The sequence below is a fragment of the Agrilus planipennis genome, unplaced genomic scaffold (genome assembly GCF_000699045.2).
Source record: "Agrilus planipennis isolate EAB-ADULT unplaced genomic scaffold, Apla_2.0 scaffold64, whole genome shotgun sequence".
NCBI classification, from domain to species: domain Eukaryota; kingdom Metazoa; phylum Arthropoda; class Insecta; order Coleoptera; family Buprestidae; genus Agrilus; species Agrilus planipennis.
Window position 1 is genome coordinate 371,025 of NW_020438927.1, and position 15,159 is coordinate 386,183.

Consider the following 15,159-nt stretch of genomic DNA (forward strand, 5'->3'; position numbering starts at 1 on the left):
TGTTTTTTTTTTACAAAATTGCCCATGTCTGAAATTTACGTACCTTAAACACATGTTGATCGTCTATCTAACTTAAATGAACATTTCTCTCCTTTTATATGCCTTTTTTTATTTTATATATTATATACTTTTTTTTATTTTTTCAGTAGGATTTTTCTACATTTCTGTTACATAGTTTTCTATACACTCTCTCATTACATGCATCCTCTCCTATGTTTCCTCTTCTATTCCACACATTCTGCATTTTATTTCTTCGTCTTTCGTCTAGTACTTGCATCCCTTACATTAATTTCCCTTTCTGAACCTTGTTAATATTTTTGCGCCATAACTAGTTCCTATATGACTCCTATAATAAATCCTTTAACCCTGTTGCATATATAAATTTTTGAATACTCCTTAAATCTTTTCTTCTTATTATCTCATTACTTCTTACTCTCACCATTTTTCCAAAATTCTTTACTATTTTTTTTTTCAATTCTTCTATTTGTTCTTCCTTTATTTTCATACCACCAAACGCTTTCTATCTTCTTCATTTCTGTTTTTCTTCCAATATTTAAAATCCTTCAAATTTCCTTTCTTATGTCCTCTTATAGATTTTCTAACTTTCCTCTTATAATTTACTACTTTTTTTCGTACTTCTTCCACCATCTTCCCCCATTTAGTTTCCCTTCTTATTACGTAGTCACTTTATTACAATTTTAATTCACATTTTTGAAAGAAGTTGAATTATTTAAAAAGAAAATTTACGTATTAAATTGTATGCCATTTGAAAGGTTCAGGAACAAGGGACACGAAATTTTAGGTTTATGTGAAATATTTTTAATTATTTAGCGTTACCAAAATGAGACAGTTAAATAGAACTATCACCATTATCGTAGATTTTATAGTTTTTTAAAAATTCTTTGAATAATGACAAAAATCTGAGGCAATTCACACAGATAGAGTGTCTTGTAAATTTCACTGGAAAGGTGAAATGATATCTCCTACTTATTTATAATTCTAAAAAAAAAATATAAAAATAAATGAAACTGTTTAATTTTTGTCGACTCTATCGCATCCTGGAATGTACGAAGAACTTTTACGAACGAAAATTTACATTCGCTCACTAATGGGAAGACTGATATATTTTTCCCAGAATAATTTCGAAACACAGTATATAAACACTTACTTAATTATAAACATACTATAATGTGCCAAATCAGTTAAAAATATGTCGATGTATAAATGATACTGTTTAAAATAACAAAGTTGATGTCAACTTATCACGGAAGTTGAAATTCAAGGCTCTATAGTAACTGTTACAGCATAACAGTGGTTTAAATTAATTCTGTATTATCTGAATGTAATCATAAGGTGCTAATAGTGAATAATAATTAATAATATACTCATTGTCAGCGACGTAACCAAACGCTGGGTTACGAAGGGATTTTATATTCTACATTCTAATCATATGCTGTAACCATCAAATTTGGGTGTATAGTTGGTTGCATATGCAAACATACATCATCACTCTATATGGGTGTGAAAAAAGGAGGGGGTATTAAAAAGTATAGAACAGAAGGCGTTTTGGAAGTCAATAAGAAATAGGCCAGATAGATTGATAGAAGACACCTTTTCAGGGCTACTTAGAAACATATTAGAAGCAGAAATAGGAACCAAGAGAAGTAGAGGTAGACCCAGATAGAGATGGAGGTTGTTCTGGTTTTCCCTAAATGCGGTATTTTATTTAGAGAGGCATAATGAAAGTTACATGATTTGAATATTTTGCAATAGTGTTATTTAGTTATCAGATATCAGATACTCTTTAATAAAAAACGTGAAACATTAAAGACGCTACCACTTTGCCACAATACCTAGCTGGCAGAATTGTATATATTTGTTATAAATTTTCCTCTAAATTTTAAATTTGTACTAGTCGTAAATGAAAATTTAATTTAGTCAGGTCCTCATGTGTTTTTTGTTAATTAAGTAAGGACTTAATAATATCAAGATGGTTTTTTTGTGTTCGAGGACATAGATTACTCTACCCCCCCTCCCTTTATTTCCAGATTAATCAAAATTAATACGATAAAACGTTGTGTAACAGCTTGCCCTAGAGGTCAACTGGACTCAATTCGCAATAAGCGTTTTTTATCAAATACACATGTTTGATTGATTTTATTTACTTGTGTAACATTTAATATATTTTTGCTCGATCGATTGATTTATTGCAGATGTTTGAGACATGTGATCTCTAAACATAATCGATTCCAATAAATAGACATGAGTGACGAGTCTAGTTTAAACGGGTTTAACTAGTTTATATTTGTTCTTGTTAATGTATTGTATTTTATTCCTTTTTTTGCTTTTAGGTTAGTGTAGTAGCTGATAGCGTGAATATTTCGGGCCAGTCGAATACAATACAGTTCAAAGTACCTGAGTGTCGTCTCTCGGACGACCTAGGACTCCTTTTTGAAAACCAAAAATTTAGTGATGTAACTCTTTCGGTGGCTGGACGAGAATTTCAAGCGCATAAGGCCATCTTGGCAGGTATGTAATATTTTTTTGTACTCGCCCTGTAAATTATGATATAAAACCAGACTTTTGAACGATTGTATAGGAGGACATCCAAGGACATAAGCCAAGTGGCACTAACATTTTTATTTTTCATTTTAACCTTTTTTTAATTTTCATTGACAAAAAAATTAATTTACTGTAGAAAATATACACTTTTTTAAAGAATTTTTTGTCATTTGTATAATATAATAAGTTAATGATTTATTATTTGTGCATCTATGGGAAGTGTTTGTAATTTGTTCGTAATGATCTTTGCCATGAATTGAAAAAAGGTCATTAAAATGTAAAAAGCGACACAAACTTAACCAAATACTATATCAGACCATTATCGAATTGTGTGTTATAAAATGCTTGGTTTCTTGTAGCACATGGCTTAAAAACGTTTCTTCCTGTGAAAGTTATGGTGAAAGTGAAAGTAAGTCTTTTATTCAAAACACTTTATTGCCTCAAAGATAACAATACCTCCGCGTAGTGATTACGAAGAATAAAAAAAATGTTAATTTTTCTTATAGTATACATTCTGCCTAAAAGTTTTCTTGTGCAAACAGGAAATGAAAATTTGTGTAACTTACAAATAATTTGTTTTTAATCGATAACTCACAATTAGATGTTTCTATACTTACAGGGTGTTTCACAACAGGTGATAGGGCTAAATGATATATTTCTTTCTTTTAGAAAAGTATGTTTGTGTTGCATTAAAAGATTATCTGAAAAACAAGATTTTTTTAGAATAATTAGTAGTGGTACCTAATCCGAAGTTCCAAAATTGTTCGGTAGTTCCCCAATCAATGTTTCCAGATTTAATTGGTATTTGGTTAGTAGATATATTCAGTTAAATGGTTTTATTTGAAATAAGTAGTTCTATGTTTCAATAAATCTGTTTAAGTGAGAATTTTGTTCTTAAAAAATTCTGTTGTAAATTTGTATATCATACTGTTGGCTATAAAAAAATTGGAATAAAAAATTAGTTTGTTTTTACTGTAAATGAGACGATTTATTTTCACAGTAGGGAGCTATTTTAGAAATTTGGCAAAATTTAGGTACGTTGGAATTTGTCCAATGGTTGTATCAATTCATTTTTTTTTTCTTATGTGGTGTAATAGGACTTCATAAAATACGAGGGTGGATTGATAAGTTTCCGGCCTGACCAAGAAAAACAAGGTTTTTAAAATTTTTTTTTTTTTATTTCTCAACATAATCTCCTCCAAGGCTGATACATTTCTCATAGCGGTGTTCCAGTCTATTAATGCCATCTCTATAGACTGATTCGTCAAGCTCCTCAAAATAACCATTTACAGCTTCGATTACTTCTTCATTGTCCGCAAATCTCTTACCGCCAAGCCATTTTTTGAGATTAGGGAACAGAAAATAGTCACTCGGGGCNCATTCTGCTGAAACCGGGCATGTTCTTGTCCACGTCCATCGAAAAAAAAAACACCTAATTTAGGCTAGAGAAAGTTATGTAGAAGTGCACAATACCGATTATAGGTCATCGTTACAGTAGCACGATCCTCTGCACATGCTTTGTCGCTATCGTCAAATCGCCATTTCTAATGAACTCAACAGCATAAACCCAATACTCTTCCGATCAGGTTATGCTGTTTACTTCCAACGATATACAGCATGTCGCATGAACTCAACTTTCTAACGACACAGTCACTGTTCCATCCCCAGCCTATCCCTAGCTTTGGGCTGCCAAAATGGGAGAGTTCATTATGCCTCAATCTATAAAGTACCCATAGTCTTCAATGGTACCATACCAGGCAAATTTCTGTGTGGTTTCCTTGAATCAGTTACAATTGAGAAAACGCTGCGACAATATTATTCCCTTGATAATCTTTTATTCTCTTCTGTCTTCATTTCGTCCGTCTAACCTTTCTCAACTTAACCACCACTCACCCATTTCCACGATTCCTGAAAGGAGGCTGAAGAGGGCATTCCTTCCCTACTTCCGGCGTAATCCGGAGGGACTGCTCGCTCACCAGCATGAGTGGCTGTTGGGAATGAAACATCCAAAAGTTTATTTATAAGGTGGTACCATACCGAGCGGCATAGTCTAGAAGGTCAGACCATTGTTTAGCATTTGTGAGGACGCCGATTCGATTTCGAGTCTGTCTGCCTTAGGCCAAGTTTTTTGTGGTTTTCTTTGATCACTTAGGCAAATGCTGGGGCAGTAATATTCCACAGATAATCCTTCATTCTCTTCTGTCTTCATTTCGTCTGTCTCAACTTTCTCACCCGAACCACCACCCACCCATTCCCACGATTCCTGAAAGCAGGCTGAAGAAGCCCTTCCGCCCTACCTTCCGGCATAGTCCGGAGGGACTGCCCGTCCACCAGCATTACTGGCTGGTGGGAATGAAACACCCAAAAGTTTTTTTTTTACTGACCTAAACAGTGATAACCAAAAATCCATGTCCCAATTAACCGAAAGATTAAATAGGAATAAAGTGGAACAATAACCAATACCCAATTTAGTTTAAACAGGCTTAGACCAAGAAAGTGAGGAGACTCGTAGCGTCGTAACTGCTTGTGCAAAAATGGGGATCGATTTACTCAGTGAATTTACATTTCCAGAGAGAACTAGATATTGTGCATGATATTTGTGGAATTGAGATTACTACTCCAAATAGAATAATGTTACATAGCATTCTCTTGAAATGTAGTCAATTTAGTAACAAAAAACACTGCATTATTGAAATATATTTGCCGACGCCACTGGGAAATCACTTGGCATTTACGTTAATGAAGATTTTAATTGCCTTGTTACTTTAAAAAAATTGAAAGCACGTTTCAAATGGTGAAGAGATATTTTCCAGTTTATGTAACAAGAGTATTTCAATAATTTACCTGTGAAATGTAATCCAAGTTCCTATTTGCTACTAAAACTTCCGCAACCGTATGCTATGCAATGTATTAATATTGTATCAATATTTGTATTTCACTAACAAGTCATTCAAAAGCAAAAACAGACCTAGTGACACTTCCAACGTTTGGCATCAAAAAAAAAAATGGCGGCTGTGGCACAATATAAGCATTAAGCGTCTCCATTCGTTCATGGTCTAAACATGTCAGCACATTATTTTCTGAAAATCGAGCTCTGCCTTCTCAGTTTTCACCCCTGTATCAAATTCATTAGTTTTGAAGTGATAAGGAAAACGTTTCACTAATGACTTGATGTCAAATCTTTGAATTAACATCAACATGAACTCTTTGTGGGGCCTCAGACAAAAATCACTTTATCAACTATACAATTCCCGTAGTTGTTTAGATCGAATTATACATTTGATTTTTCTTAAAATAAGGTGAAATGCTTATCGTAATTATTAGCAAATTGAACAAAATCTATTCACTTAATGTACAAATGAATGATGTGGTTAAAAATAAATGGATTTTTCATACTTTGAGGGTTTTTAAAATCCTTGAACGACTTCTAATTAAATTATAGAGAAACTTTTTAATACATGCGTCGAATGTAATTCATATCGAATTTAAAAACAAAAAATTAGTCAAAAAAAATATCACTCTAAATAATGTAGATGTATTAAATCAGGCCAAAAAGTTGAATGCTTTCTTTTCGGTTATGTTTTTCATATTCTTTATTGATTCAAGTTTACAATTTTTCACGCATTATATTTTTTTAATGGTATTTTTTTCTTTAGTATGCTTTAGAAAGGTTAAAGGTCATGTGTGAGGAGGCGTTATGTACCAATCTATCGATAGAGAATGCTGCTGAGATTTTGATACTTGCGGATTTGCACAGTGCCGACCAACTGAAAGCTCAAGCGATAGACTTTATTAATACGTAAGTATCTATTTCGACATATGTTTTAGTAATGTGCTTTAAATTATTTCGGAGTTTATTTATTTATTAATTATATCTCAACCTAATCAAATGTATATAATATGTAGTGTAAAAGTAGTTAGTTTTCAAATTAAAATGATACTCGTATTTATGGAAAAGTTATGTAAGGTTAAAAAAATCAATAGTGTTGTTAAAAATTCTGTTTTTTTAATGAAGTATTTTCGGGCTAGGGAAATTTAGTAATTTCTCAATCTGAATATTTCTGACACATCTAATTCCCTTGCTTGTCTTGGTAGTATACTTTTTGGGTGGAATACGAAAGATAGAAGTTTGAGTCACAAAAATTAAATGTAATAGACAAAGCCACAATCGACATTTTTCAATTTTCAAAACCACAACTTAAGCTGTTAATAACCAAAAACATTTCCTAATATGTACTAGTTCTTCCCCCCTTTCAGTCATTATGAGCTCGAAACTGTGTTAGCACCATTCCTTCGAGTGGTCGAAATTCACTTTTGTGAGTAAATTGTTTAATCACTTTCTTTGCGTTAAAAATTGTTTGAAATAGGTATGCAACACATCGTACACTTCAGCATAAGACATTGCTGATACTAACTACGTAATACTACATGGCCCTGTGCTGACAGCACTCATAATTTCTTTTATATACATATAATATTTATTATATTGAATGTGATTAAGGATATTATGTATATTAATTAAATTATGTAGATAATTTGATAGATTAAATATTTTATTTAGATATTTTTCATAATTGCTAGTTGGGATTAGTTGAACTAATAATCATAGACATAGGGAATATAGTCGAACGTTGAATGAACCCAAAAGAGGAAGACATTACCTAGAAAAAACAAAAAAAAAATAAAAAAAATTATTTCAATCATAATTTTTACTGATTTTGCTAAGTAATGTGTCTTCCTTTTTGAACTTCATTGGAATTTCGACTATACAAATAACTCCTTCTTCTTCATCTACCCCTTTTTTTGTGTTTTATTACTTTATCCAACTCTCACTAGATATTTTGTAAAATAGCTAGATTATTTGATTTAATTCTCCCCTAGTAACCACTTTGCTACGTAAATAAACGCTAGATAGTATCAATTATTATCCAGTTTAATTACTTTGTGTTGAAAATACTTACAATTAAGTCGAAGGATCAATCATAATTATGCAAAAGTAATGTTTTGTCTTCTAGCCACGCGACGGACGTGATGGACACACCCGGGTGGAAGTCGATGATCCAGACACATCCGCATCTCATAGCTGAAGCATTTCGCGCGCTAGCTACGCAACAGATCCCGCCCATCGGTCCACCACGCAAGCGCGTTAAACAGAGCTGAAGCAGTAACACTTGATCGACACAATAGACAGATTAGTGAGTGATCGTTGTCATAGTCGTCGTCTTGTCTTCGTCGTCGTCTTTCTTTTTTCCTTTTTTTTTTTTTGTTTCGCGTTGTGCGTTCCACCACCAGAAAATCTATCGTAGGAGTTCTTGGAGTAACAATAACAAAACTTAGTAACCGCTCACGTCATTGATATGGTGACGTTAAAATTGCAATGGCTACCTATGCCATTGTCGTAGCGATTGTTGCTGTTTATTGCCCCGCCCTATGTGTCCTCTTTCTTTTGTCGTAAGTTACACATCATCCCTGGATCCTAGTAATTAAAATAACAATACTTCGACCTCGCTCAATATCGAGAGCATATTGTTGGAACTAAATAGTATCGATCGTTTTTTTTTTTTTTTAATTCTATTTAGGGAGGTTATGTTATTATCAAAAGTTGAAGACAAACTAATAATAATATTGATAAATAACTAATGACGAATAATGATTGATTCATTATACACTATTTCGTTTGTTCGTGTAAATACTGTAATTGATTAATGATCGTTTTTATTTGTTTTTCGCTATGTGTGCGTGTGTTTTTTTGTGTATGGAATGGAACTGATCCGAAATGGCCCGCCCCCTCGCTCGCCTATCGTCGGGAATCAAGAAAGAAAAAAATATTGTGATAAGATTTTATGTGTAGGTAGTGTTAGGGGCTAGTTACGATAGATAGTTATTAATAATTAATTGATTAGTTAGTGATAATGTATATGTAAATGTGTTATGTGTATAATAACCACACTTGTTGTTCCTAAGGGGAACGCGTCGTCATCCTCTGTTTCGTTTTTAAGTCGATGATCTCTAGGAGTTGATAATACATACTAAATGCAAGCATAGGATAATAATAATATAATATATTATTATTATTATTATGATAATACGATTTTAAATAAATTAAAATTTGAAGAACGGCCGAACAAGAGCGAATTTCGAGACTTTCTTTTAACGTGTAGTCGAGGAAGCGCTGAAAGGGATGATGAGAGAAGGAAGGAGACAGGAGAAGAGTCGGCGTGTGGAACGACGAAAACAGTGTTGCCAATCTCAGGTAAATTTCTTCACTACATATTAAAGAAAAAGAAGACGATTTTGTTTCTCTTTTTTTATATAATGATAGACAATTGAATAACTTATTTCGTCCGAAAAATTACCATAAATACGTTTAACGAACGAATTTTTTACCTTACAAAAATAAGAAATATATGATATAGTGCCTACCGTGGCAGATAGAGCAGAAACAAGAGACAACAGATATTTATGATCGGATCAATACTAATTTCTTATCATTTTTGGTTGAATGGGAATTATTAATGATTTCTCTGATTACTATTTAAATAAATGATTAAGAAAGAACGTAATGTTGTATAAATCATTGAGTATTCAAAATCGTTTTTTACTTGTGACAAATAATTAGCTAAATGAAATCATTTTTTTTTTCAAAATGTTTATGAGTCTACTATAACAATAATAATTGTGTTTAGTATAACCATTTCTAATTTTTTCTGTAAAGCGGTGGTTTTGGTTCGCGTTGGCAACACTGGTTGGGTTACATTGCATACCCGAGTTGGTGATACGGTTCGTGTGTACGCGGGCGTAGACTCAGCCCTTTTTTTTATTATGTAGTTGTCACGTTTCCTCTTCTTCCATTTTTCGTGTTTCGATGTATTGTAAATAAGAATTAAACAAAAAAAACCGTGAGCTTCTTGTAATTAATGATAATGCTTCACAACATCGTTTTTACAATTGTAATTATTATTCGCTACTACTGTAAACAGTTGGTAGGTACTGCTGCTAAATTGATTTCGAGTTGATTATTATTATTGAAGTTGAAGAGTGATGATAACGATTATTGATTTTTTTTTTAAATTAAGATTAGATCTCGTTTATGTTTGTTTAAGACAGCAGACATACGTATGTGCGCTTTCGGTGTTCCTCCTAAATTACCCCGTACCCGCCTTGCTCATAATTGCCTGTTTGCCAAACGTTTCTTTGTTGCTTTGGAAGCTATACAAATAGACAAAAACTCTTATTTCTGGTGTTTTTTTGTTTTTAATATAATTTCCATTCATGGCGTATGACGAAATAAATTATTTTAAAAATTTGTTTTTTTTTTCAATGTAGTTAACGTACTTTGGCAATGAGGCAAAAGTCGTCTAATTATTTCCCAAATAAGAAAGGAAAGTAGCTTAAGAGAAATGTATTTTTGGTAAAAATTCGAACTGTTTGTAGCGTTAAATTAATAATTAATTACATCCATGAATATGTGGATGGTAAAATGTTAAATCGTTCATAGGTTTCGTTTTTTTTTTATTTATTTCTTTAACAAGTAGCACATAAACTAATTGTCTACTTTATCTTTACTGTTCGGGACAAAAATGATTTTTTTTTCTGGCGGTTTTTAAAAAGATGCTGCAACAAAAATGTTTTTTTATAAAATTAGATTTTGTAAACACATTTTTTTTTTTGGTTTAGTTGCAATTCGACTGTAACTCAAAAATAAATACCAACCAGAAGTATTTTTAGAAATTTGAAAACAATTCATAATTAATTACTTAAGACATAGCAGGACAATTCCTTAACAAATTACTGCCTGTATCTTAGCTTTGTTGATGTGCATAAGGTTTTAAGCGTTTATTTTTTGTGTTTTCGACGTTATTGTATTAATACAGTTACCATCAAAAAAATAAAATAGGGAAGAAACAGAACAGAACAGATACGATATGCATCAGGTATGACCCTTTCTACATATATGACACAAACTGGCAGTGTGTTGACCTCTTTTTATTCTTTGTCTGGTGTTTTCCTTAACGTTAACAATAGTACCAAAAGAAGAAAATACAACAAACTTTTTATATTGTATGTAACATGCCAAGAAGAAAACTGTATGATAAAAATATTGTAATTTACCCCATTTTTGTGTACTAGACCATTTGGGGTGTTCAAAACAAATACATACCATATGTTTTTTCTTCGCATGATATAGTAATTAATAACCATAGGTTTTTGATTTGTGCTTTTTTCATTCGACAAACGAATAAATAATAATAATAATGATAACGATAATCCCGTACCCGCCTTGCTCATAATTGCCTGTTTGCCAAACGTTTCTTTGTTGCTTTGGAAGCTATACAAATAGACAAAAACTCTTATTTCCTTTGAGGGTTTTTAAAATCCTTGAACGACTTCTAATTAAATTATAGAGAAACTTTTTAATACATGCGTCGAATGTAATTCATATCGAATTTAAAAACAAAAAATTAGTCAAAAAAAATATCACTCTAAATAATGTAGATGTATTAAATCAGGCCAAAAAGTTGAATGCTTTCTTTTCGGTTATGTTTTTCATATTCTTTATTGATTCAAGTTTACAATTTTTCACGCATTATATTTTTTTAATGGTATTTTTTTCTTTAGTATGCTTTAGAAAGGTTAAAGGTCATGTGTGAGGAGGCGTTATGTACCAATCTATCGNATAATAATAATAATGAAACGCCATTATACCTCATTATAATGATAACTGTTTACGATTAGCCCTGTTGTTTGTGTCAAATATAGAACGAAAAAAGATGAAAAAGTGAAATTTCGACTTGTACGTGTCACTGGGAAAGACGTTGTTAATAATTAACTTGTACTTTGATATATTTCGTTTTTTCCATTTGTCATTTGCACATAATAAATACATTTTCATATTGACTTTGTAATTATTTACTATTATTTAATATTTTTATTATTAATAGGGCGATTGAAGGATGTCGTTACAAGAAGTGGAAAATTAAGAAAAAATATATAGGTAAGGATTATTATTATTATTATTAAATGATAATAGTTGGGGCACTCTTAGTCCTTCTATATGCGTGGGAAACCTTTTAGCGTCTCTTAGATACCGAGTAAAGTATCCCAAAGATCCCTTTTCAATGTAGAAAGATCTGCATTTTACCTCGTAATTTCCGCTAGCGCAGAGCATTAGTAGATGATTTGAAACGGTGTCTTATCTTCCTCAATACAGAGTCTACAGTCCGGATATTCTTCGAGGCCCACTTGGAGTCTGTGATAATACCTATCTTGAGTTTTACTTACATTCTTTCTACTCAGAGTGAGTATATTTTTCGTTCGTACCTCATTTGGATTTTTTTTAGAGCATTCTTAAGTCATGATAAAATAATACTTTCATGCGAGATATATAAAACCAAAAGAAGTTTTTTTTTTTGCGCTAACCTAATTACTTTCCGAATATCAAAGTGAAGGTGTTGGCATTCTTCTACGTTCGTTAGTAAAGAGTGCGACTTCTTTTTACTATTCGAAGAGTTCTATTGAGATTGCATATTTACTAATTGGTACGTTTTAAAGCCATTGATATATTTTAGAGCCCTTTAATTGCTTATCAAAGTACTTCAAGTGATAAAAAAGTTTTAAAATGTCCATCAAAAATCCTTTTTTTTTAATACTGGAATACCTACAAGTAAAAGTAAAACACAAAGGAAGGTTTAATAAGTTTTGAATGTTTTTTCTTGACTTTTTTCTACAGCGAGAAAAGGCATTTTCTGTTTTAACAATTTTTTTCTAGAAAATCGGCCAACCTTCGCAATATTTTGGTAATTTGTTCTTACTATTTTTCATTAAAGATAACAAAAACCTAAGAAATTGAAAATGTGAACGAACTTGCTCATTAATTATACTTATCTATTTAAAATGTTAATCGATATCGTTGGTTTCCACGTACTAGTCTTCAGTTACTATTTTAGTAATTACAACTTCCTCATATTTTTTGCCACTTTATTTATTAACTACCTGCATTAAAATATTTTCATGTTGACGGAAGCAGAACTGCTAAATTTGATAAATTTACATTTTTGTAATTTGTTACTTGGGACTATAATTAAACATAGAATTCATCGTTTCTTTGCCTTATATTTAGTGGTAAATAGAGGGAACGTATTCCATAAATTTATATTAATTATTTCTTATACATATTTTATTTTTATATAAAAAACACTAATTACGATTATCCACAGTAATCAACTTCATACTCGAGTTAATAATAATTATTACATTGTAATTAATTAATCACTCGGGTGCCCAAAACTTAAACGTCCTATCATACGAACTAGTTGCGATGAATTGATCATCAGACGAAATGTCGACGCTCATAACTTTTCCGTCGTGTCCTGAAAGCGTCTTTAAAGGTTGCCACGTCCTGCTCGTCCATATTTTCACAGTGTTATCGTATGAAGCAGTTACTAAGTAATCACCGGCCCCTTTTTGGAATTTCACATCCGATATCAGATTAGTATGAGCAGGAATTGTGTACAAAAGGTTTCTCTTCCGCAAGTCCCAAATTTTGCAAGTATTGTCTTCACTTGCTGTAGCAATGTGATATCCATTCGGAGAAAAATCAATGCCATAAATTGACTTTAAATGACCCTCCATAAACATTATACAACGTCCTGTACGTAGATCCCAAACACGACCAAAAGAATCAAGACCCCTAGGGAAAGTAAGTTAAATAGGATAAATTTCGTTAAAAAACACAATTTGTACCCTGTTGCACACACAGACCCATCAACTTGGAAACTGATGCAATACACTGGTTTAACGTGACCTTCTTGATGCAGCACTTCAGTGCACTGTTGAAGATCCCAAAGTCTCCATGAGCAATCAAAACAGCATGTGCCTAAAAATCTCCCAGAAGGATGGAATGCGACCCTTGACACTCTATGAGGCATATGACCCTCAATATCCGCTATTGGTTCATCACTATTAAAAAGATAGCCAGTTATGCTTTTAAAAAAGGTTGAAATCTTCATTAAAGTACCTTTCAAAGTTCCATAACTTCACCGATCCATCTGAAGCACATGTTACCATGTTGCAGACATTTTTTTCTTGGGTTAAAGTGGCTTGGGGGTGAAATACTATAGCACCGACGTTACATGTGTGCCCCTTGAGGGTTTGCTTTAATTCACAATCGGGTACAGACCATAATTTACATACACCAGTCCTGTAAATATAACAATATGTAAAGATCAGTAGTAAGATTATTAAAGCAAAGAATTTACCATGAAGCTGTGGCCAGTAATTTTGAATTAGGACTGAACTGACAGAATGATATAGGTCTTGTGTCACCAATTTGACTGCTGTGTATAGTTATGCTCTGCAACTTTTTCTGTAATTCTTGCCAACGGGCTGTTTTAGTAGCAGGTGGTAAATCTTTCATGAGTTTAGCTTCTTCTAGACGTTCCTTGGCCCTTGGCAAAGAATATTCTGCTATCCATAATCTTGCAATTCTTAAAGTTTCTGGTCCTTCATGATACCATGTTGTTTCTTGATCCTTTTCAAGAAGTTTTTTCTCTTCCTGAACCTCTCGTTTAATAATTGCATCTTCACCTATACTTTATCATTAATTAAATGTTTGTTTAGTAATCAAAGAAATAACTTACCAAGACAAAATTTCTCTTAGTCTATTCCTTCGATCAGCTGGCCCTTCTCCAAAAAGGCAAATTGGTTCCCCAAGTTGTCTTAAGTTTCGCTTCACTTCAGCATCATCCGTTGATACGTTTATTTGTCTGGCCTTTTTTCTTCTTTCGAATTCTTCCAAGAGAGCTTGCTTTTCTTTCGATATATTGTCTTCCAATTCCATATATTCTGTATGAACAAATAGCAACGTTAAACCTAAATAGCATTTATGTACATACCAACGAACCATTGGAAATGTTAATCTGTGCCGAATTTTGTACAGAATTCTTGGAGGCATCATCTTCGTTAGTACTACCATTTATTTCTAACTCAGCTAACCTCGCTTTTTCGGTATCTTCTAAAGAACCGTAATGGATAGTTTTCGTTTTCTTAACATAAGCCACTTCTTCATCATCTGACATTATTATTATTATTATCACAAACTAGGACAAATGATTATTATATTTTGGTTTTAAACGAACTTATTACTTTAAATAAATCCTTAACCTATAAGAGCGGTCTATTTAATGTTTATTTTTTTACGTGTATGATGCGCGCATGTATTTAGTGACTTTTAATTCTACTCCTTTTCAGTGTTGACAATACTAAAAATGAAAAAATTCCTTGGGATGTTTGATAATTTTCTATCTTTGTCTGACAGAAAATAAAACATTTTCGAGGTTTCGAGTTCGAGCAAAACAAGTAATAAAAATACATAAAATACGTATATATTGGGAAATTTTAATGGAAAATGCAATAAGGAAGAAACAGCCATTTTTCTTTTGCATAATTAATGCCTAATATTATCCGATGTTTGTCAACTCATTTGAATACCTTGCTTAATTTAAATTACCTTGTGTCTGTGTATTGTTCGGTATTTATATTTTTCTTGAAAAAGTCGGTACTTATTTTAGTATACTGTTACAAACTTATATACGTATA

General features: G+C 32.2%; 2 protein-coding genes across 2 annotated transcripts in view; one reads left to right on the forward strand and one right to left on the reverse strand.

The window, feature by feature from the left end:
• LOC108736325 (protein roadkill) overlaps nt 1–7,880 on the forward strand; it is a 102,157-nt gene extending 94,277 nt beyond the window's left edge. Inside the window, exons 6-10 of the mRNA XM_018468709.1 lie at nt 2,352–2,533; nt 2,580–2,593; nt 2,922–2,971; nt 6,219–6,361; nt 7,578–7,880. Of these exons, the coding sequence (XP_018324211.1) occupies nt 2,352–2,533; nt 2,580–2,593; nt 2,922–2,971; nt 6,219–6,361; nt 7,578–7,722 (534 nt within the window). The 3' untranslated portion in view covers nt 7,723–7,880. The remainder of the gene's footprint in view (nt 1–2,351; nt 2,534–2,579; nt 2,594–2,921; nt 2,972–6,218; nt 6,362–7,577) is intronic.
• Nucleotides 7,881–12,559: 4,679 nt separating this feature from the next.
• On the reverse strand, nt 12,560–15,127 carry LOC108736352 (U4/U6 small nuclear ribonucleoprotein Prp4). The gene is made up of 7 exons (XM_018468746.1): nt 15,071–15,127; nt 14,465–14,660; nt 14,202–14,406; nt 13,821–14,153; nt 13,580–13,762; nt 13,306–13,521; nt 12,560–13,252 (listed from the first exon to the last, which is right to left on the reverse strand). Exons 2-7 carry the CDS (start codon nt 14,637–14,639, stop codon nt 12,832–12,834), a joined length of 1,533 nt encoding a protein of 510 aa, XP_018324248.1. The 5' UTR covers nt 14,640–14,660; nt 15,071–15,127; the 3' UTR covers nt 12,560–12,831.
• Nucleotides 15,128–15,159: the final 32 nt, after the last annotated feature.